This window comes from Hylobates moloch, unplaced genomic scaffold (assembly GCF_009828535.3).
Source record: "Hylobates moloch isolate HMO894 unplaced genomic scaffold, HMol_V3 SCAFFOLD_1, whole genome shotgun sequence".
Lineage (NCBI taxonomy): Eukaryota > Metazoa > Chordata > Mammalia > Primates > Hylobatidae > Hylobates > Hylobates moloch.
This window is the reverse complement of record NW_026652276.1, coordinates 114,735,181-114,758,829: the sequence shown is the minus strand read 5'-3', so window position 1 is coordinate 114,758,829 and position 23,649 is coordinate 114,735,181. Positions and strand designations below refer to the sequence as shown.

General features: G+C 47.5%; 1 protein-coding gene across 1 annotated transcript in view; it reads left to right on the top strand.

Annotated features, from left to right (window-relative positions):
• EGFR (epidermal growth factor receptor) overlaps positions 1-23,649 on the top strand; it is a 67,701-nt gene that overhangs the window by 21,884 nt on the left and 22,168 nt on the right. Inside the window, exons 14-19 of the mRNA XM_032758025.2 lie at positions 1,161-1,318; positions 6,182-6,217; positions 7,990-8,131; positions 8,930-9,052; positions 9,731-9,829; positions 16,998-17,183. Coding sequence (XP_032613916.1) covers positions 1,161-1,318; positions 6,182-6,217; positions 7,990-8,131; positions 8,930-9,052; positions 9,731-9,829; positions 16,998-17,183 — 744 coding nt within the window. The remainder of the gene's footprint in view (positions 1-1,160; positions 1,319-6,181; positions 6,218-7,989; positions 8,132-8,929; positions 9,053-9,730; positions 9,830-16,997; positions 17,184-23,649) is intronic.

Below are 23,649 nucleotides of genomic sequence, written 5' to 3'. Positions count from 1 at the left end.
TAGTCAGCATTGCTTTATCGCTTTCATCAAACATCTTCAAATTCTTAACATTAGTTTATAATTAATTGAAGAATTTTTAAAGAAATTCCTAGCAAAACTTTTTAAACTGCATAGTTTTGTATCTATATGTTCAATAACATATAGATAAAATATTCTTTACAATAATCTTGTAAAGAATGTGAATGAGAATTTGGGCCCCTCTCACACCAAATGTCCTGATGTTGTTAATTCTCAGTGTTATTATATAGGGAGCTCTGTTTTTATGTGAGCTTCAACAGCCAGTTCTAAATCTACTAACTGAAAACATTTTTTAGACATTCTCTAAATTGGGCAGAAGATGACAGGACCGTGTTTTGAGGGATAGGCTGCCAGCGTGGCTGGTTACAAAGTAAAGCCTTGGTTTATAGGTTTACATGGTGTTGGGTTAAATTTCTGTCGTTAAAATAATTGGCGATATTGACATAGTCATCTAATTGTGCTGGCTCTGGGCACACGCAGCCTTTGGGTGGACAAAACCGACATTAGAGAACTTGGCCAAGGGGAAAGCCTTTCCCTGCTGGTTTTATTTCTGCTGCTTCTGAAGTGTGGGGCACACAACCTGAGCAGTGCTTTTATTTGAGTCCCAATGCTTTTATTTGAGTTTTGCAAGGTTATTCCAAGTTTTGCCAACAGAAGGTAGCGTATGACTCAGTCCTTGATATGCCAACCACTGCACAGAGACTTGCCACCTTCCTGTCACTGGAGAAACACCCATGTGGGTTTTCTTAAATTTGCCTCCCTCTGAGCTTCCCTTTAACTTCAAATATAATATGCAAGAAAGACTATCTGACCATAAATACACATTTGGGCCAATCAAGATGGTTTTGCCAAGGAAAGATGCCCACAATGGTTAAGCAGAAAGCAATAATGTAGAGAATATCATTTCTTCCATGCTGGTGTATATTATATGCATTCAAAAACAGGGAGAACTTCTAAGCAACTGACAGTGACCATGTCAAGCAGGTGCAATCACAGAAGAACTGGTTTTCTCCTTTAAGAATTTTTCTATCATTTGGCTTTCCCCACTCACACACACTAAATATTTTAAGTAAAAAGTTACTTCCATTTTGAAAGAGAAAAGAAAGAGACATGCATGAACATTTTTCTCCACCTCGGTGCAGGGACCAGACAACTGTATCCAGTGTGCCCACTACATTGACGGCCCCCACTGCGTCAAGACCTGCCCGGCAGGAGTCATGGGAGAAAACAACACCCTGGTCTGGAAGTATGCAGACGCCAGCCACATGTGCCACCTGTGCCATCCAAACTGCACCTATGGGTGAGTGGAAAGTGAAGGAGAACAGAACATTTCCTCTCTTGCAAATTCAGAGATCAAAAATGTCTCCCAAGTTTTCAGGCAACGAATTGCCGAGGTTTGTATTGGAGTCAGTTACTTAAGGTGTTTTGGCCCCCACAGCCTTGCCAGTAGCAACTTGCTTGTGAGCAGGCCTCAGTGCAGTGGGAATGACTCTCTGCCATGCACCCTGTCTCCGGCCGGGCCTGTGTCATGCAATGCTGCACATGACAACAGGAGGGTAGAGGGACAAAAGAGCACAGGTCCTGGCAGCTGCCACCTCGGCCTGTCTCCAGGGGCTTTTGCGTTTCTCTCCAGATTTCTAAGGTTAGCATGGGGATTAACTGTTTTGCAATGAATAAAAGGTAACATTGCCTGGAATGTTGCTTAAAGACACTTTTTTAAAGCTAGTTGATTGTTAAGCTGTTGCTACTTAAATTAAAACCACTTTGGGCCAGACGCAGTGGCTCACGCCTGTAATCCCAGCAGTTTGGGAGGCCAAGGCAGGCAGATCACTTGAGGTCAGGAGCTCGAGACCAGCCTGGCCAACACGGTGAAACCCCATCTGTACTAAAAATACACGTATAGTCCCAGCTACTCAGGAGGCTGAGGCAGGAGAATCGCTTGAACCCAGGAGGCAGAGGTTGCAGTGAGCCAAGATCTCGCCACTGCACTCCAGCCTGAGCACCAAGAGCGAAACTCTGTCGCAAAAAAACAAAAACAAAAAAAAACTACTTTGACCGGAATTAGCAGAAGCACTCTGATTGTGTGTATCTTATTTACTGGAATAATAAAGCTGTCAATCAAACTGGATCCCACTCAACTATCAGAAAGAGAAGTTGAGCTGTCATATAGTAGCTCACACTTACTTCTGTTTCTCAAAATCCTCAGCCTTGTTTGGAACTGTTACTCATTCTTTCTCTGAATCCATCTGTATGAGCTGTGTGGCCTTGGGCAAGGGTCTTACCTTCTCTGTGCCTCACTTTCTTTTCTGTAAATTGGGATAATAATGCTGCATAGCTCACAGGATTTTTATGACCATGAGTTAAGATATATCATATACTTAAAATGGTACCTGGAAAATGGTGAATACTGAGTCAATGATAGCATCATTGATGGTGGGATGGTGGTGAGGAGGTGGGAGTCACAATGGTGGTGTTGATGGTGGGATGGTGGTGAGGAGGTGGGAGTCACAATGGTGGTGGTGATGGTGTTGATGATGGTGGTGAGGTGGGAGTCACAGTGGTGGCGGTGTTGGTGGTGAGGCTGTGGGAGTCAAAATGGTGGTGGTGATGATGGTATTGATGGTGGTGAGGAGGTGGCAGTTGATGTTGGTGATGTTGATGGTGATGAGGAGGTGGGAGTCACAATGGTGGTGGCAATGATGGTGGTGATGGTGAGGAGGACGTGGGAGTAACAATAGTGGCAGTGACGGTGATTGAGACATGATGATGATTTGTGAACTTTCTAGGAAAACACTCACATAATCTCCAACAGTGATATCTTAATACCTTTTCCAAAAGTATCAGATCATGTTATAAGGGCCAAGTTTCCAGAGTAATATCAGACATAATGACAGTGGATATCAGAGATTGGCATCTAAAGGTGATGGGAATAGCTCTAATGTCGCAGCGTGAAAAACATTTGCTATTAGTCTGAGATACTAACTACCTAGTTAAGGAAGTACTCACTTATACCTAGTTTTTAACTGTTTTTTTAAATCTGGAATTGACTTCGAATTTTAGCAAATATTTCCCTGGGAGCAATGATTTTTCATATTTTCGCCTTTGGGTATACCAACATGCCAGCTCTGTTGGCCGCTTTGTGAGCTTGATGAAGCATGGTATAAAAGATGCTTTGCTAGTTTTTCACGTAATCTATTTCTATAAGCAATTTTGGAGCTAAGCCTCTGAAACAGAATTATATTATCTGTATAGAATAAATGTTTTATCTTCCCCCCTTTTCTCTCTTCTGGAATAGATGTGCGTCAGTATCTCTGCGTGAGTATCTCTGTGTCAGTGAGCATATGTCGCTGGGCTTAGGGGAGGTCCAGAAAGTGATTGGGTGTTGGCATTTTCAATATACTTACTTTGTATAAGAAACAGTTTGCCAAATATAGAAAGAGGGGATTTAGTCAACATTTAAATTAAAAATGTTAGTGGTCATTTTTCTAATGTCTTTCTATTTTTTCCCAGGTCCTAATAAATCTTCACTGTCTGACTTTAGTCTCCCACTAAAACTGCATTTCTTTTCTACAATTTCAATTTCTCCCTTTGCTTCAAATAAAGTCCTAATGCTATTTATTTGGCATATGAAATTTTATAAATATTTTCTTTAGTATGTGTGATTACATTCCTGATTCTGAGCCTTTTCAGAAGAGTATATAGTTTGATATAATCTTGTTATTGCCACCTGTGTCTTCTCCCAAAGCCATTAATTATATAGGAATTGCACGATAGAAATGGATTTAATTTTTTAAATATGGAGAAATGTTGATGAGAGTAAGGGAAAACTTTTTAAATTTCTTAGGATGTGCACAACATTCCTGAATATATTGCCTCTCTCATTTCTCAGATGGGATGTATTGACTTCTCCATTTCTATTGTTAAAGAAACACTTACAGGGGTTTCTTTAACAACTTGTGAACAGCAGCATCAGAGCCCAGACTACAGCATAAGCAGCTGCTGATTCCAAAAGCCCCACCTTCCAACCGGGCAAGCACAGCCACCCAGAGGAGGGGGAGGGACCCTGGAGGAATAGCTATTTCTTTTTTTTTTTTTTTTTTTCGAGATGGAGTCTCACTGTGTCACCCTGGCTGGAGTGCAGTACCGTGATCTCAGCTCACTGCAACCTCCACCTCACAGGTTCAAGTAATTCTCCTGCCTCAGCCTCCCGAGTAGCTGGGATTACAGACACCTGCCACCATGGCTGGCTAATTTTTGTATTTTTAGTAGAGACAAGATTTCGCCATGTTGGCCAGGCTTGTCTTGATCTCCTGACAGGTGATCCACATACCTTGACCTCCCAAAGTGCTGAGATTACAGGCGTGAGCCACTGCACCCAGCGAGAATATCTATTTTTAAATGGAACTGTGTTTTCATAGTACATGGTGAGGAGAAAGTTGCTTTGAAATCTTTATCCTAATAAACCAAATAATATGAAAGTTTGCCTATTTTAATTATATGTAACAAAGTTTAGTTACTGCTATAATTGCAAATATGTATAAATTCCTTACCAAAAAAAAAAAGAATCAAGTGGCGGACAGAGAATAACTTTTCTGACAGAATTAAATAACATTCTATAGCCTGCTTGACTCCATACCCAATAGTCATTTCTGCAGAGTTACCGAGGGCCCCATCAGCGTCAGCAGGAGCCCCTCGCCTTCTGACGCTCTCACATCCTTCTCTCCTGCAGCCCCGTCCTGCCACTGTCCTTGTCCAGCTTCTCTTCAAGGGTCAACTGGTCTACCTTTCCCTACAAGTTTGTTTGTCACAGCTTCTTGTTAGCAATCCCTATGGTTGCCCAAAAGCATTTTCAGAGGCTGCATAAGATTCTGCATCTTGTAGAAAATTTGCAGTTTCAATCTGCCCTCCCTCTGCAGGGTGTTCCCATTGTATTGCATTCAGCAGACAGGGAGAGACTGCTGTTAGGTCCGTTCCTGAGTGACTGCTTTCTGTCTCAGACTGTTTGGTGTCTGTAGGAGGTAGTGGGGTGGGCAGTAACGAGGCCTCCTGTATATTCCACCTCTACGAAGCCTGTGTGCTTGGTTTATGAACTAAGCTCAAAGGCACCACAGGGGTAAGACTGCACTACATGACACCATGGAAAAGAGGGAGCACCCAGACCCCCAAATTAAGAAGAGCAGTGTAGAGAACAGAGACCTGAAGAGCAGAGATAGAAACTGTTAGGATCAGATTATAGTGTTAAACCAGGGCTCCCCAGGCCTCTCACATATTGAAATGTACTTGTCCATCTTTCCCCAGGCCAGGAAATGAGAGTCTCAAAGCCACGTTATTCTGCCTTTTTAAACTATCATCCTGTAATCAAAGTAATGATGGCAGCATGTCCCACCAGAGCGTGAGCCCAGCTGCTCAGGAGTCATGCTTAGGTTGGATCCCATCTCTTCTGCCGTTAGAGTTTCAGCTGGGTCGGGGTGGATGCAGCCACTTCCATGCCTGGCCTTCTGCATCTGTGATCCTCACGGCCTCCTCCTGCCACTGAGCCTCATGCCTTCACTCGTCTGTTCCCCCCACTTTTCCTTTCTGCCACCCCTGCACGTGGGCCACCAGGTTCTCAAGAGTATCCTACCCATTTCCTTCCTTCCACTCCCTTTGCCAATGCCTCTCACCCCAACTAGTAGCCTAACCATCACCCCCAGGACTGACCTCTTCCTCCTCGCTCCCAGATGATTGTTCAAAGCACAGAATTTGCCAGAAACCTGCAAGGACTCCATGCTGCCAGCCTTCTCCGTAATTAGCGTGGCCCCAGTCCATGCTTCTGGCCTTGGTTCCTTCTGCCCCTCTATTTGAAATTCTAGAGCCAGCGGTGGGACAATTATCTGTGTCAAAAGCCAGATGTGAAAACATTTCAATAACAAACTGGCTGCTTTGTTCAATGCTAGAACAACGCCTGTCACAGAGTAGAAACTCAAAAATATTTGCTGAGTGAATGAACAAATGAATAAATGCATAATAAATAACCACCAATCCAACATTCAAACACATTGTGATTTTAATTATTTAAGAGTAGTTTAGCATATATTGCCTTATGATTTAATTAAAAATCTCCAAGAAATATGTCAAAGAAGTAGAATGAGAAAAATGTATATCTCTCTTTCACTTCCTACAGATGCGCTGGGCCAGGTCTTGAAGGCTGTGCGAATGGGTAAGTGTTCACGGCTCTGTGTCAAATGGACCTTGTCCAGAATGACCACGGTGCTGTGGGTGAAGATGATGCTTTCCTGCGTTTCTGACTGTCCTCTGTCCTGATCAAGTTTCTATAGCTCTGGGCCAGGCTACCCCCAGCCAGGGTTTCTGCAGAGACTGCCCAGCTGGTTCCACATGGCTCCACGTGCCAACTTTGTCCTCAGTGGAGGGAAGGTTGGACACGCAGTGCTGGGGCTGCTGCCTGCTCCGCCATTGCTCGATGCATGGCCTGCCTCTGAATTCCTTGGTTCCACTGGTTTTGCTGGGTCCTTCTCTGCCTCTAGCTCCCCTTCTTTTCTGTCCACTTACCCCATTGGTCCCATCACAAGCCTGTATGTGAGTGGCCTTTCTGTTCGATGACACCCTCCAGCATAGGGGAGTGTTTCTCCTCGCTTTCTTTCCCAGACACACTGCCCCGCAAAGGCAAAAGGGCTTCCTTCAACATCAGCTTTGGCCAGTTTGCCAGAGGGAAGCCCTGAGAAAAGCAAAGTTGAAAAATCTTGTTCAAACTCACCAGGAAAGAGTGGTGTTACCCTCAACGGCATCTAGCCGGGAATCAGGGAATTATACACTGAGCACCTGTTTGCCGTTTTGGATGTTTCCAAACATGAGCCAAACTTCCAGGCCCCTCTGCCATCTCTGGTAACATCTACAAAGTCCCTTCCTCACCACTGCCCTTCCTTCATTTTGGCATGCTCCTCCGCCCCTGAGTTGATAGCCATAGCTCTCTCTCCTGCCACCAGTGTCACATGATCGAGGAAGAGGGCAACTTCGCAGAGACTGGGTCCCCTTCCACTCCCGTCTCTTCAGTGAGCTGCTAGGACACCCAGCAGAACTTCCCCACTCCACGCTGCAATCTCAGGGATCTTAGTCACGGGGCTTTCCACCATGTCTCCACCTGGAAACCAGTCACGGCCATGCCTTCTTACATCTGCTCTTTTCCATCTTTTTCTTCTCCTCCTGTTCACCCACCCTTACTCCTGTGGCGCCCTACGGACATGCGCTCCATAGCAAATGATTCTTTATATCTTCCGGTATTCTAGTGAGCTGGCACACATAGCTTCTGGTTTCCTCTCTCTGGAACTAGACATGACCTCTGTGGGAGGGAGGATTAAATGCACCCTACAGTCTGAGGCTGCATGGTGACATCACTCATCACAATGATGCTTTCTATGTCTGAATCCTATCCCTTTATAAACCCCTTCAAGCTCGTTCAGAGAGTATTTCACACAATCCGTGTGCTCATCTTGAAAGCCAAGGACCCAGAGGAGTCTCAGCATTGCCAAAAAGTCCCTTCACCCACCCTGGCCAGAGGCAATGCCTGGTCTATGTGTATGGACTACGGCACTTCAACTGCATGGAAGTACTCTTGGAATGAACAAAATACCAATCCATGAAAAAGCATTATTGAAGTCTTAAGTTATTTTTTGAATTATATTTTGTTAATCAACAAATTGAAAAATACTCATCATATGGAGAGGTCCAGATAAAGCCTCAATTTTAAAAATGAGGAAAAGTGGACCTGGTAGGGGACTGGAGAGAGCTTGAGAAAATTGGAAACGTTGCCCTAGAAGCCTGTTTTTTCTCCTTCTAGAAGCTACATAGTATCTCACTTTCCGAGATCATTCTACAAGATGTCAGTGCACTGAAACATGCAGGGGTGTGTTGAGCGCCAAGGCCGTGGAATCTGTCAGCAACCTCACCTTTCCTTGTTCCTCCACCTCATTCCAGGCCTAAGATTCCGTCCATTGCCACTGGGATGGTGGGGGCCCTCCTCTTGCTGCTGGTGGTGGCCCTGGGGATCGGCCTCTTCATGCGAAGGCGCCACATCGTTCGGAAGCGCACACTGCGGAGGCTGCTACAGGAGAGGGAGGTGAGTGCCAGGCCTGGGTGTACTCAGGAGCCCTCGCACCCCGACGGGAACAAGGGCCAGGCCCAAGAACGGGCCATTAGCAGTTGTGTATGTTAGATACATAATTGTATTATGATGCAGAAAGAATCTCTGAATGTGCAGTTATACCCAGTTAGTGACATGTTAGTATATCCATCCGAGGAAATGACAATGTTTCTAGGCTGCACCCTTCAATGCCCACAAAGCTGTGTGGCATCTGCTTAGGACCTGGTGCCTGTGTGTGCGTAGGAGGGAGGCCAGGAAGCCTGGCTGTTGATCCGATGCCAGCACTGTGGTGAAGGCAAGAGATTCCTGCTTTGGAGAACACCATTGTCCACACAGTGACTTTGTCCATGATGGACTTTGCCACAGCCCAGTCCTGTGCTGGAAGCCATGTTCTCTGGAAAGAGCAACCCAGCGGCTCATAAGCATAAGCGCATGTGATGTGCCCCAACCAAAACGACTGCCATACACAACTTCCCTACCGGAATTTTTCAATCCAGCTACTAGGCGTGGAAACAGAAATAGAAACTGTGTTTGTTGAAAGGTAGCTGTTCACTTAAAGAACACCTGTATCAGAGCCTGTGTTTCTACCAACTTCTGTCAAGCTCTGTAGAGAAGGTGTACATTTGTCCTTCCAAATGAGCTGGCAAGTGCCGTGTCCTGGCACCCAAGCACATGCCATGGCTGCTGGTCCCCCTGCTGGGCCACGTCTGGCACTGCTTTCCAGCGTGGTGAGCACTGAGGGGACCCTTTTCTCTGTGTTCTTGTCCCCCGCAGCTTGTGGAGCCTCTTACGCCCAGTGGAGAAGCTCCCAACCAAGCTCTCTTGAGGATCTTGAAGGAAACTGAATTCAAAAAGATCAAAGTGCTGGGCTCTGGCGCGTTCGGCACTGTGTATAAGGTAAGGTCCCTGGGACAGGCCTCTAGGCTGGGCCTCAAGGCCCCTCACGGTCTGGTGGGGAGCCCAGAGTCCTCGAAAGCTGTATATTTGCATCATCTACTTTACTCTTTGTTTCACTGAGTGTTTGGGAAACTCCAGTGTTTTTCCCAAGTTATTGAGAGGAAATCTTTTATAACCACAGTGATCAGTGGTCCTGTGAGACCAATTCATAGACCAAAGGCATTTTTATGAAAGACGCCATTGACCTTGCCATGGGGAGCAGCACAGGGTGGGAGGAGGGCCACCTCTCACTGCACGGCATCAGAATGCAGCCCAGCTGAAATGGGCTCATCTTCTTTTGCTTCTTCTAGATCCTCTTTGCATGAAATCCGATTTCAGTTAGGCTTAGATGCAGCATCGTTAAATTCTGGATGAAATGATCCACACGGACTTTATAACAGGCTTTACAAGCTTGAGATTCTTTTATCTAAATAATCAGTGTGACTCGTGGAGCCTGACAGCTGCAGGGCTGTGGGAGCGTCATAGCCCTCAGCAATATCCACCTTGGGTGCCGCTCCACAGCCCCAGTGTCCCTCACCTTTGGGGTGCATCGCTGGTAAAATCCACCCAGCTCACTGGGCAGCATGTGGCACTGTCTCACAATTGGCAGTTAACGTCTTCCCTCTCTCTCTGTCATAGGGACTCTGGATCCCAGAAGGTGAGAAAGTTAAAATTCCTGTTGCTATCAAGGAATTAAGAGAAGCAACGTCTCCGAAAGCCAACAAGGAAATCCTCGATGTGAGTTTCTGCTTTGCTGTGTGGGGGTCCATGGCTCTGAACCTCAGGGCCCACCTTTTCTCATGTCTGGCAGCTGCTCTGCTCTAGACCGTGCTCATCTCCACATCCTAAATGTTCATTTTCCATGTCTTTCCCTTTCTAGCTCTAGTGGGTATAACTCCCTCCCCTTAGAGACAGCACTGGCCTCTCCCATGCTGGTATCCACCCCAAAAGGCTAGAAACAGGCAATCACTGGCATCTACCCAGCACTAGTTTCTTGACACGCATGATGAGTGAGTGCTTTTGGTGAGCCTGGAGCATGGGTATTGTTTTCGGTATTTTTTTGGATGAAGAAATGGAGGCATAAACACATTGGCTGACCCTTATATGGCTGGGATAGGGTTTAGTGCCCTTGTTGTTTCTGACTCTGAAACTTGCATTCAATTCACTCCACCAAGTTATCTCAGCTTTGAAATGGCTTTTTTTAAAGGTGCCTAGAATATGATGGCGTGCAGTCTATAAACTGTTGCTCACCTTCTGTACTTTCTGTCAAAATAATTCACATTTTTCTCCAGTGTCTGTTGATTGTTACTTTGTGGAATAAGTTCTTGGAAAATTCCACAAGATTATTGTTATCTTCTTACTACCAATTCTATTGAACTTTCTCCACCTTCTCTGGGCCTTCCCCAGCCAGTGGTGGGAAGACACTGGCTGGAGTCTGACAGAGCCTCTTCTACACTGGCCTGGGCTTGCTGTGAGTTGGTGGAAACCTTTGCTCTTGTCCCAACACAGAGCAAGTGAAAGAGGAGGTCGAGGGGCTCAGGCAGTGGACTAGGGAAGCAGAATCAAGGAAAAGGAAAAATGGCTGTCCTTAGTACCTCAACACGCTAGAGAATTTAGTTGATCTTACAGCCAAGAAGGACAAAAGCCAGAGAGTAATATCGCCCGCCTCATGTCTAACCCACAGAATACATAGCAAGTGAAGAGAACATGGGCCTTTATAAAAATGTCTTCAGACACAGTTTTTTAATTGGAGGAAATCTATAGTTTAATTTTCTCTGGACAGCTTTTCTTCCTCTTATTATAGTAGGGAAAATCCCATGTTGATATACTTCTAAATGAAAGATGATGAATTGATATAGTACAATAAAAAATCTGTAAAATTGATGATATACTTATCAAGAAAAATTAGCTTTCATTTTAATGGTTTACAAATTGAGTCAAATCCTAGTAACAAAATGTTAAGTCTATTAACATAACCACAAGAAGTACAGGAAGATGGGCAATCTGTGAAGACTTTCACTTACAATCTCTAGCCCCTCACCTGTGCTGTGCTGTGTAGGAAAATCTTTGTGCACAATTTGCTTCCTTAATTCATTTTTTATTCATTCAACACATTCTAATAAATTATACAAAATCATGTTGAAATGTGAATTTCAGTGGTATTTATAATGCAGTGTGAGGAGGGTTTGGATGTATTCTAAAACAATAGCTGGGCTTTGGGAAGGAAGCAGTGTTTACTGAAAAGTGCCCCCCAGGACCTTTTAATTGGAGGAAATATGCTTCTGCGGAGTTGGAAATGGGATAGAAGATAGATAAGGTCAAGGCTTAAAAGTTAAGCGCACCCAACATCTGAAGCATCCATGGGCCTGGCGTGGTCACTTTCGCCTGTAATCCCAGCACTTTGGGAGGCTGAGGCAGGAGGATCCCTTGAGCTTAGGAGTTTGAGACCAGCCTGGGCGACATACTGAGACCCAGTCTCTACAAAAAATAAAAAATTAGCTGGGTGTGGTGTCTCATGCCTGTAGTCCCAGCTCCTCAGGAGATGGGAAGATGGCTTGAGCCCAGGAAATCTAGGCTGCAGTGAGCTAAAATCTCACCACTGCACTCCAGCCTGGGTGACAAAGCAAGACCCTGCTCAGAAAAAAATTAGATATAGATATTAATACAGATACCTATATATATCTGAATATAGCTATCTAGATACATACTCTTTATATAGTTATGTAGATATATAAATATATCATATATAATATCATATGATATATCATATATTTAGAGAGATATATGTCTCTAAATATATTAAATAAATAAAAGAAAGGCTCAGTTTAGCCTCCTGCTCGTCCTGTCTCCTCATCCCCTCTTCCCCCTCCATCATTTTATTTCCTTGCCCCATGTTTCTTCACTGCGGCCATGTCCCCCCTCCTCTCCAATGATGGATGTCATGTCTGCTGCAGTCAGAGGGCAACAAGCCTGGAGTGTTCCCTGAAGCCTGTGGTTTGTGCTGCAGCTCAGGCTGCCCAGGCCTCACCAGCAATCCTGGCAGGCAGGGCACCACACTGGGATGGAGAAGGGGAAGCTGGAGGAGGCACTTTCTGGTAAAGAAAGCAAAAGCCGCAGTGCCCAGGCCAATTCCAACAGGGAGTTAAATAGCACCTTAATCCTGCGGCAGGACAGCTCATGGGGCCACGTGTGCTTTTAGAAAGACTCGCATGCACGCGTACACGGTAGCAATGACTCCATACTCACGTTCCCCTGCAGACACCAGGCCCCGCGGCCAGCACACACACTGCAGCCCCAGTTCCATGTTGCTAGCAGTGGCTTAGTGAATGAGTAAAGTTCTTAAAATGCAGGGGACACCTGCCCTTCATTCATAAGGCTGAACATACACCTCTCCTTAAGGAGTTCAAGAGGTAGTAGAATCCCAATTCACACGGTAGAGCCGTTCACAGATGAGGGAGACAAGCCAGAAGGAAGGAACCAAAAGTCATGTCAGCAGTTAGGACAAAATAACAGGCTTTCAAGGTCACAAAGCCTCAGGGACACTCCTGCGGTGGGACTGGGCCAGGAGCCATGGGGGCTCCAAGTGTGCGCTCTGCCTGCCAGCCTGCGGGCGCTGGGGCTCCGCGGAGATTGTTGTGGAATACCAAGCATGCTTGCTGTAGGTCACGGTGCACATTTACCACTTCCAAGACAAACAGCCGAGAACAAAGCTCGCTTTAGCTTCTGCGTACACCGAACGGGACACACGACTGAACAGCGTTCCCATTGTGCCTGCTGGGTGGGGAGGAAGTGATGGCCCAGTGGGTCTATCAGATTTTAGTAGGATGGGGCCTGGAGGGGCTCCAGGCTCTGTGTGGCCGACACCCACGCCCCCCGCTCTGCTCCCCATTCCCAGCCCCAGGTCAGCCCCACGAGGCCCTGCAGCAGATGGGCTGCTCAAACTGCTCTGGTTTGCAGATTTTTCTTCCCTCTCAGATGAATACAATATGTTTTCAAATCTCAAGCAGATCTTGAGAAAATAGGAAGAGCCAGAGGGTTTCTTTGGTGTTATGGTTGTACAGCTTCCCAGACTCGGGGGGAGAGATGTGATTTGTGCTTTCTGGCAATCCCATAGCCTAGTAATTTTTCATAGGCTTTCCAGTTTAAATTTAGGGTAGGCAATGGAAAGGGAACGCAAAACAGATTTCTATGTGTACTGTGTGTGTGTCTCTCACGTCTAAAGTCTGTTAACTGGAGCACCCAACAGGCCCCACAGGCTGCCTTCACACAGAGGACCTGGGACGCCTCCGACCCACTGGGGTGAGCAGTGGGCCATGGAGGGAGCCAGGGTCAGGAGACCCGGCTGTGGGCCCAGACCTGACCCTGCGCAGGATGGCCTCAGGTGGGCCATTCACCTCGTCAGCCTCAGCTTACCCTCTGACTACAGTGACCTCAGACAAAATATGCTTCCTGGCCCTGCCCAGTTCTGACTTTTTATAAACAAGCACTTCTCCAAGTTAAAGGGATATTTTCAATATCTACTGAGTCCACAGATACTAAACATCTCCTCTCTTCTTTAAAATTGTGACATTATATAAAATGAATATAAAAGGAAATATAAATATAAAAGGAATATAACAGAATATAAAAGGAAAATAACACACAATCTCCTTGAAAATAGAGAGCCTAAACACTGCAGGAAATATTTAAAGCTATAGTTTTTGTTTGTTTGTCTTGAATGAAAGCGGCCTGGACTTTGACTTGCTTTGAGTCTTTGACCCTGCATGACTTCAGTACAGTTCAACCCTGGCAGTTTTGAAGTAGGTATGTGCCTAGATCTGCCCTAGTCCCTGCTGGAATGTCAAAGAAACAAAGGTCCAGGCCCTCAGAGCACTTGCCACACACTTGCCAACAGATACAGGGCGGAGGCTTGAGGCAACATAAGAGCAAGTTTGTGCTGGGCGACCTGACACTGCAGAGCGCCAGCTAGACCCTAGGCCTGTGCTAGGAGCTGACCAAGCTGTTCTTTCCTCAAAAAGCTTGATGGGAAGGGCATTTTTTAAATCACACAAGTATTTAAGTACAGATTATAATGAGTGCCCCAAAGCAGTGGCTCTTCAGCTTCATCAAGCTTCAGAATCCAGAGGGTTTGTTCATAGGGAAGGCTGGGCCTGTCCCCTGCATTTCACCTCTTGGCCTGGGGCGGGACCCAAGAATGTGTGGCTCTAAAAGGTTCCCAGGCAATGCCAAGGCTGCTTTCTGAAGGAAAAACTGCAAGATACCAGGAGAGTTTCATTTAGATTAAAGAGTTGAGGAAGGCTCCTCTGAGAAAGAGTCTGCTAAGGAAGGAGGAGGTGGAAGGGTTCTGGGGACAGAGGTCTTCCCGTGGGTAAGGGCGGAAGGAAGCTCTCCTGGGGAGAAGGTGGGGAGGAGGACCAGAGCCTGGAGGGAGGAGGGCAGGCAGCCTCGGGGCTTCCCAAGAACAGGGAAGGCCAGGGCAGGGTTTAGGGCAAGGAAAGTCTGTGAGCATATTTGTATTTTAGTAAATATTTACAGTTTGCCCTCCATGTCTGCAGTTTCATATCCATGAATTCAATCAACCACAATGAAAAACACTGGGGAAAAAAATTGCATCGGTACTGAACATATATGGACTTTTTTTCTTGTCATTATTCCCTAAACAATACAGCATAACAATTATTCACATAGCATTTGCATTGTATTAGGTACTATAGGTAATCAGGAAATGCTGTAAGTAGATGGGAGGATGTCTGTAGGTTACACACAAATGCTGTGCCTTTTTTTTTTTTTTTTTTTTTGAGACGGAGTCTCGCTCTGTCGCCCAGGCTGGAGTGCAGTGGTGCAATCTCGGCTCACTGCAAGCTCCGCCTCCCGGGTTCATGCCATTCTCCTGCCTCAGCCTCTCTGAGTAGCTGGGACTACAGGCGCCCACCACCACGCCCGGCTAATTTTTTGTATTTTTAGTAGAGACGGGGTTTCACCATGATCTCGATCTCCTGACCTTGTGATCCGTCCACCTCGGCCTCCCAAAGTGCTGGGATTACAAGCGTGAGCCACCATGCCCGGCCTGCTGTGCCATTTTATATCAGGGGCTTGAGCATCCTTGCATTTTGATATCTGCGGGAGGTCCTGGAACCAATTCCCCAGATACTGAGGGTCGACTGTCTGTATCCCTCGCCCCACCTTGCCTTTGTCTCCTGTCTCCTATCTCCACCCTGCCTCCCGCTGGCCTGTTGCTCCTGAACTGCCCAGGCACCCTGGAGCAGCACCCTATCTCAGAGGCTGGCCCTGTGGGTTCACTTCAGCAGAGAAACTAACTTGCCCAAGTCCACACTCAAAACACAGGCATTGCTGAGATGTGAAAAGCAGCTCTGCATGCATTCTGCTGCAGTCCATGTGTTCTTTTCTATATCTGAATAAAAGGTCACCACCATTTGTATTTTAAAAGGAAAGAGAATTTATGGGTGGAAATTGGGGATTCCCTCATTCTCAGTCAGACAGAAAAGAGGCCCCCATTGTGTGCATGATTGCAAATAAATTTAGCTTCCTCAGCCCAAGAATAGCAGAAGGGTTAAAATAAAGTCTGTATTTATAGCTCTGTCAAAGGAAGGCCCCTGCCTTGGCAGCCGGCCGGAATTAGCAGGGCAGCAGATGCCTGACTCAGTGCAGCATGGATTTCCCATAGGGAGCCTGGGGGCACAGCACAGAGAGACCACTTCTCTTTAGAAATGGGTCCCGGGCAGCCAGGCAGCCTTTAGTCACTGTAGATTGAATGCTCTGTCCATTTCAAAGCCTGGAACTGGTCCATTGAAAGAGCTTGTCCAGCTACTCTTTGCAGAGGTGCTATGCGCAGGGTCCCCAGCCCAAATGCCCACCCATTTCCCAGAGCACAGTCAGGGCCAAGCCTGGCCTGTGGAGAAGGGAGGCCTTTCTCCCTGCTGGCTCGGTGCTCCCTGGATGCCTTCTCCATCGCCTCTCCTCTGCAGCACCCAGAGCCAGCATCCCTGATGTGCAGGGTCAGTCATTACCCAGGGTGTTCCGGACCCCACACAGATTCCTACAGGCCCTCATGATATTTTAAAACACAGCATCCTTAACCTTGAGGTGGAGGTCTTCATAACAAAGACACTATCAGTTCCCAAACTCAGAGATCAGGTGACTCCAGCTCCTCCTTTATCCAATGTGCTCCTTATGGCCACTGTTGCCTGGGCCTCTCTGTCATGGGGAATCCCCAGATGCACCCAGGAGGGGCCCCCTCCCACTGCATCTGTCACTTCACAGCCCTGCATAAACGTCCCTGCACTAGGTCTTTCCCAGGCACAGATTTTCCTCCATGAGTACATATTTTTTTTATTTTATTATTATTATACTTTAAGTTTTAGGGTACATGTGCACAATGTGCAGGTTTGTTACGTATGTATACATGTGCCATGTTGGTGCGCTGCACCCATTAACTCGTCATTTAGCATTAGGTATATCTCCTAATGCTATCCCTCCCCCCATCCCCCACCCCACCACAGTCCCCGGAGTATGATGTTCCCCTTCCTGTGTCCATGCGTTCTCATTGCGGCACTATTCACAATAGCAAAGACTTGGAACCAACTCAAATGTCCAACAACAATAGACTGGATTAAGAAAATGTGGCACATATACACCATGGAATACTATGCAGCCATAAAAAATGATGAGTTCATGTCCTTTGTAGGGACATGGATGAAACTGGAAATCATCATTCTCAGTAAACTGTCGCAAGGACAAAAAAACCAAACACCACATGTTCTCACTCATGAGTACATATTTTGAAACTCAAGATCTCATTCATTCGTTTTCACCTGGAAGGAGTCCATGTGCCCCTCCTTCTGGCCACCATGGGAAGCCACACTGACGCGCCTCTCCCCCACTCCAGGAAGCCTACGTGATGGCCAGCGTGGACAACCCCCACGTGTGCCGCCTGCTGGGCATCTGCCTCACCTCCACCGTGCAGCTCATCACGCAGCTCATGCCCTTCGGCTGCCTCCTCGACTATGTCCGGGAACACAAAGACAATATCGGCTCCCAGTACCTGCTCAACTGGTGTGTGCAGATCGCAAAGGTAATCAGGGAGGGGAGATAAGCGGAGGGGAGATAAGGAGCCGGGATCTTCACACGCGGTCTGCGTTCCTGGGATAGCGAGAGTTTGCCATGGGGATATGTGTGTGCGTGCATGCAGCACACACACATTCCTTTATTTTCGATTCAATCAAGTTGATCTTCTTGTGCACAAATCAGTGCCTGTCCCACCTGCATGTGGAAACTCTCATCAATCAGCTACCTTTGAAGAATTTTCTCTTTATTGAGTGCTCAGTATGGTCTGATGTCACTGTTCTTATTTCTCTGGAATTCTTTGTGAATACTGTGGTGATTTGTAGTGGAGAAGGAATATTGCTTCCCCCAGTCAGGACTTGATAACAAGGTAAGCAAGCCAGGCCAAGGCCAGGAGGACCCAGGTGATGGTGGTGGAGTGGAGCAGGTGCCTCGCAGGAGGCCCAGTGAGCAGGTGCAAGGAGCTGACAGAGGGTGCAGCTGCTACTGCTATGTGGTTGGGGCCTTGGCTAAGTGTCCCCCTTTCCACAGGCTCGCTCCAGAGCCAGGGCAGGGCTGAGAGAGCAGAGCGGTCAGGTGGCCCCACCTGGGTGCTGGAGACAGGCACAGAGCAACAAGCCAGGTATTTCACAGCTCGTGTGGACCCAGAAAGACTTCTGCTTTTGCCCCAAACCCCTCCCATCTCCATCCCAATCTTGCCTCAGTTATTTGCACTCAACTTGCTAAGTCCTGTTTTTTTCTGACAGTGGGTGTACATTTCACCCCATTGACTTTAAAGAATTTGCAGGTAGGCCCTGTCTCTGAGAATACGTCGTTGCCCCTCATCTCCCTCCAACAGCAGGGCAGGGGGTCCAGGGATGTGCCAGGGACCAGAGGGAGGGAGCAGACACCCACTCAGCCTGGGCAGGTCCTCCTCATTGGTTGCATCCCCCTGGTTAGCAGTGGCAGTCAGTCCTGCCGAGTCATTCGTGAGGCCCTCGCCCAACTCCAGGCAGATGTAAAAGGTGACCTACAAGAAGACAAAAACATCTGGAGTGCTCTTATGCCAACAGCTGCCCTTGACACCACCAGGCAGGCTCTTGCTGGGAGCCGTGGTGCTTGGGTCTGCTCTTTCCCATCGCAGAGCTCCTGGGCCGCATTGTAGAAGCAGGGACCACCTCCCAGGATAACCAGATAGCAGCACACCCTGCACAGCCCCTTTTACTCCAGCACCATTGGACATTGATTTCTCAGCTGCAGACACAGGGGGCCCCCAGCAGCCCAGGAAGTGGGGAGCCCTCATGCTTCTCTGAGCACAAAAATCACTGAATATTTTTGCCTTCTCGTGGTCATAACCCGGGCCACAGAGTAGAACACTCCCATCACCGTCGTTAGGCAGTGGTCCTGGGAGGGTCTTGCGTGCCTCGGATGCCGGGGCCTCTTTTTATTGGGAGGTGCTTGTTATTTCTGTGTGTGGCTGCATTTGTTTCCCAAGACTGCCACAACAAATTATCACCAACATGGTAGCTCAACATAGCACAGCTTTATTCCCTCTTGGCTCTGGAGGCCAGGTGTCTAGAAGGCCATGCTCCCACAAGGGTTCTGAGGAGAATCCTTCCTGCCTCTCTGGCTTCTGGTGGCCCCAGCATCCCTGGGCTGTGGCTGCACCTCCCCACGTCAACCTCTGTCTTCACACGGCCTTTTCCTGTGTCTCTGCAACCACAGGCCCCTCTCCTTTCTCTTAATAAAGATACCAGTCATTGAGCTTGAAAACTGCTAAGAGAGTCTATTGTAAATCTTTTTAGCACAAAAAAAAAAGATAGATATGTGAAGTGATAGATATATTAATTAGTTTGATTTGATCACTCCGCTATGTGTATAAATGTCAAAACAAACATTGTACTCCATAAATATATATATTAAAAAAGATCCCAGTCATTGCATTTAGGACCCTCCCTAAATCCAAGATGATTTCATTTCAAGACTTTTAACTAATTAGATTTGCAAAACCCCATTTCCAAATAAGGTCACGTTCTGCAGGTCTGGGTAGATGTGAAATGTGGGGACACTGTGCAACCCACTGTCTTGGGGGGGCGGGTCAGCCTGGGGCAGGTGTTGCTGGGTGTGGAGCTACATCCACTCATGCCCTGACCTGGAACCCAGACCTGCTTCCCCAGCTCTCCTCCTGGTTATCTGAAGCAGGGAATGGAGAGCACTGCCCACCATGCCCAGGCAGTCTCTATCACCTGGTTTTACTTTCCTCTTAGCACATATTGCCCCAGAAGATCTGGTTGGTTTATGGCTTACTTAAGTTTGTGCATACCTGTCCCAACCGGGAGGTGAGCCCTGGCTGTTCCCCGAACCCGGCCCTGCATGTGGGAACTGCCCCTCCCCCGTTCATCAGAGGGGGCCAACAGTCCACAGCTGTTCTTAATCGTCTCCCAGTAACCCCCAGCTCCACAAAGGTGACTCCTCACATGGTGGAGAGGTGGTCGGGCCATCCGTGTGAAATGTGTATGTGACCGTTTTCCTTAAGGGGCAGGTAGTCTTGGCAGGTTTCGTCCAATATAGGACGAGCTCAGGACTCCAGTGGACTGTGGATTCAGATCTGGATTCTGGCGCATTCACCGTGTGAACGTGGGCACGTTGCTGGCTTCTCTGTGCCTGGTCTCCCGGCTGTGGAGTGTGTTCTGCCCCTTGTCTTTCTGGGAGGTAGGGAGGGCAGTGAGCCCCTTCGCATCGCCCATCACGGGCCCAGCACATGGCTGATCCCCACTGAGTGTTCTTTTCCTCCTTTGATCCCCTTTGGCTGACCTAGGTTGGAGCAGCCACTAAAATATACCCAGAAACATCTTCCTAATCTACATCTGCGCCAACCCTCATTCCCTGGTGTAGCATGACCATCACATGCCCGCCATTGCTCCTGAGCTCCACTGCTCATGAGCTGCTCTCCGGCCCTCCTTCTCATGCTCACATTCCAGTCGGCCTGGCCTAGATAAATGGAGGTTTATTTGACCCCGAAATTTAGCCTTCTGTAAACGAATATAATAGTGTCCATTACAGAGAATAAACTTAGTGCGGGTCCCATTTAAGCAGAAGTTACTGAAAGCCTGAGTTTAACTTTCCAGGGCCTGAAAGTTTTCCATGACAGTTTTCTGCATAATGTTACCTACAATTTCAACCTGTTATTTAAAGCCATTCTTGTGTTTGTTGTACTTTGATTAGCTTTATTTTGATTTGAAGTCCTTTTACATTATGGGCAGTTAACGCTTTGTCTCTGTTAGATTTGCTTTTTAGTTCACAAGAGAAACCTCATTCCTCTGTATTTGAATAGTTGCAATGATGGAACAGCTGTCCCCGGAGGGAAATGAAAACAATGATTCCCCAAATTGTGACAATAGAAATTTGTTCTTGGGTTACTTACAATGTATCTGAATATTAAAAAATTTTCTTTTTAAACGTTTGAAGTAAAACTACCCAGAAACACTTAGTGGCTGACCAGAAACTAAACTCCTGACATCCTCAAAATGGGATTTATTGGCTTATAAATGTCCTGTGTTGATTCACAAAGGCACAAACTATCTTGGGAAGTTTTCTTCTAAATGTTGATGGGAGAGCTGGCCACTGTTATGCAAGTTTCATTGTCCTGACTAAACTGCTAAAGAGATTACATAAAATTATATCAACTAGACAAAAGGAAACAGAAAAAAAACAGAGGTGTCCTGGGAGGAATCCGGATGAGACCAGAAGACTAAGAGAGACATCCCTTCCCATCTACAAGGAAAATGGATTTTGCTCTCCATGTGCAAAACCATCTCAGGAGCTTGCAGAGACACCACTTGCTTACTAGCCAGAAAGAGCAAGTGCCTCCTAAATTCCCCACACAGGAGCTCACAGTGGCTTTCACGTACTGGGAGTAAGTTAGACTTAAGAAAGCCTGTCTACTCTTCCTGGGATTTACAAGCCAGCTAGTAAATCTCAGAATAAATCACACGGCACAGTCATCCAAATATCCCATCATCCGTGCGGTTTGGAAAGCCCTGCTCCTGCGCCACCCTTTCCCCGTGGAACCTCCCATGCCCAGGACTGCAGAGTCCTGCCATTCAGACTGCACCTCATCTCACATTCTTCCAGACTATTTGGACAACAGAGCTTTCTCATCACCTAATGCAGATTACAGTCTCACAGAGTTGAGTGTTCAGGCAGACACTGATGTGGTTCTGTAGTATAGCAAACAATATCAGTTTACAGTCCTGAGGCCAGGCCTGGTGAACAATGCACGGTAGCGGCAGGGCAGGGCTCTCAGAATGAAACCGGCTTACGTGTGGCACTCTCTGACCACAACTCTATAAGCACCAAACTATACTTAGTTCCATCTATGAGGTAAAATTTAATACAGATAAACATCAAAGAAAACTTCAAAGGCTCCTTTTTTCAAGTACATGGGCTAATTAATTTGGTCCAAGTCCATTTTAAAAAGCCCTAGGTGCTTTCACGGCTCTGCTACTGACAAGAGGCCCCGGTGCCTGTGAGCTGCTAATGGGAGGGAGAGGAAGATGAGCTGAGTGGGCCGGGCTATCCCGTCCACACCGGGAGACAGGGAAGGAGACTCCAAGCTGGTGGCGCCGGCACATTCCAGACCACTCAGGCCTATTCCTAGGTGCCAAGTCACGAAAACCACACTGACAGATCGTGCTGTGTATGTGTCATAGCACACAAGCAAGACTGTAAGAGAGTGAAAGTGACGCTGGGTGGAGCGCTGAGGAGAGGCCACAGTGTGTTGGTGGAGATAGGCTGTCATGGAGAAGAGACCCTGGCTTGCTCTACATAGCTTCCAATGCAACTGCAAGGCAGGTCCCAGAGGGCTCCGGTCTTCTTTGTCCAGGTCTGCTCCCTCCCTTCATGGCTTTCCCATCCTCAGATGAGAATTCCGCAGAGCCTACCCCTGCTGACCAACTGTGGCCCCAGGGTGGTGACTCAGCCCTGCACCTCCTGCTCCCATCTGCACTGGGCCAGAGAGGATGAGTTACCCAGCACGTTCACATCACACAGCTTTGTGGGTTCCTAGGTCCAAGGACCAGAGATTTCAGTTATGTGAGTTATTTTTTTATTTGTTCTTGCATATTCCACAAAGGGTCGCAGCTAAACTTAACCTAACGATCACTTTAGTATATCACTAAGAAGACAAAGCTCACAGTGCTGTTGAAGCACATTCATCATCTTTAGACATTTTGACTAGTTATTTCTTAAGCACTTACCTGCCGGTGTTAAGCACCACATGAAATATATATAGAAGTAAGACAAAATTTCTTATCTCCCCAAGTTTGCCAACGAATACAGAGCAGGAAGGGAAGCAGGTCAGAGCAGGAGGCGCAGGTGTCGTGAGGCCACCGTGCAAGGCACGGGGAGGGTGAGCTCCAAGTTTGAATGGAATGGGTCTGTCAGCCAAGCCCCCTGGCTCTGGGAAGATAGCAGTGAACAAGCCAGATGGCCCCTCACCTTCCAGAGCCCTGAGTCCTGCAGACCAAACAGCGTGACAGGTCCTTTCCCTGTTCCAGAGGCTTCTGTGGGTGAGAGTTGGCTGCAGAGAGGGCGTGAAGGCACTTGAGGGTGGGGAAGTGACTCTGACTGGGAGATGCTGAGGACAGGGAGGAAGCCACCAGATAAGGGACACTAGGAAGGAGGGGTGGACCCCTCAGGCCCAAGCACATGGACCTCATCACAAAGGCAAGATGGTGGCCAAATTCAAGGTCACTGCAAAAGGGATGGAGAAGAGAGAATAGATTTGGCATTTGGAGGGAATGGTGACAATCATGAGCACCTGCACGGGACTCTCCATGGGTGCTATCTAAGCAAGTGCTGTCTCTGCATAAACTCATTCCACCCTCTGATTAATCCATTCTACGTATGGGGAAACAAAGGCATTCAGTGTTTATGTCACTTGCCAAGATCTCAGGATTTGATCCAGGTGGCCTGTTTCCATGGTGCAGCCTCTCAGCCTGCATGGATGCCCCGGCTCAGAGCATGACTCTCAGAACAGGGGTCCCAGTAGCCCTCCCTCCCAGCACAGCAGGGTGCCCATGCTGCACCACTTCTGTCTGGGAATAGGACATTCTGACACTTTCTTGCCTCTTCCGAGGTCCAGCACTTATTCTATGCCCGCATGGGAAGGTGGCAAGGTGGCCTGAGGAACAGACTCTTTCATTTTTGGGGGAGCTCAAAGCCACAGATGCTCTGAGATCTGGAGTCCAGAGACAGGAGCGGAGGCTTCTCCTGGTGACCACTCTGCTTAAAAACTTCATCAGAGGTGTAGCTTCAGAGCCCCCCTGAACCCCATCCCTTACCTCTACCAGCTGCAGGTGGGTCTCTGGGGTGGGGCTGTCCTCCCCACCTGCACCCCAAGGGCTGAAAGGTTGAGGGGAGAACACCATCATTTATAAAGGGGGATCCTGGAAGATGAGGCCTGAGAAAGCCCTGTGGGGCCTCTCACCTTCTCC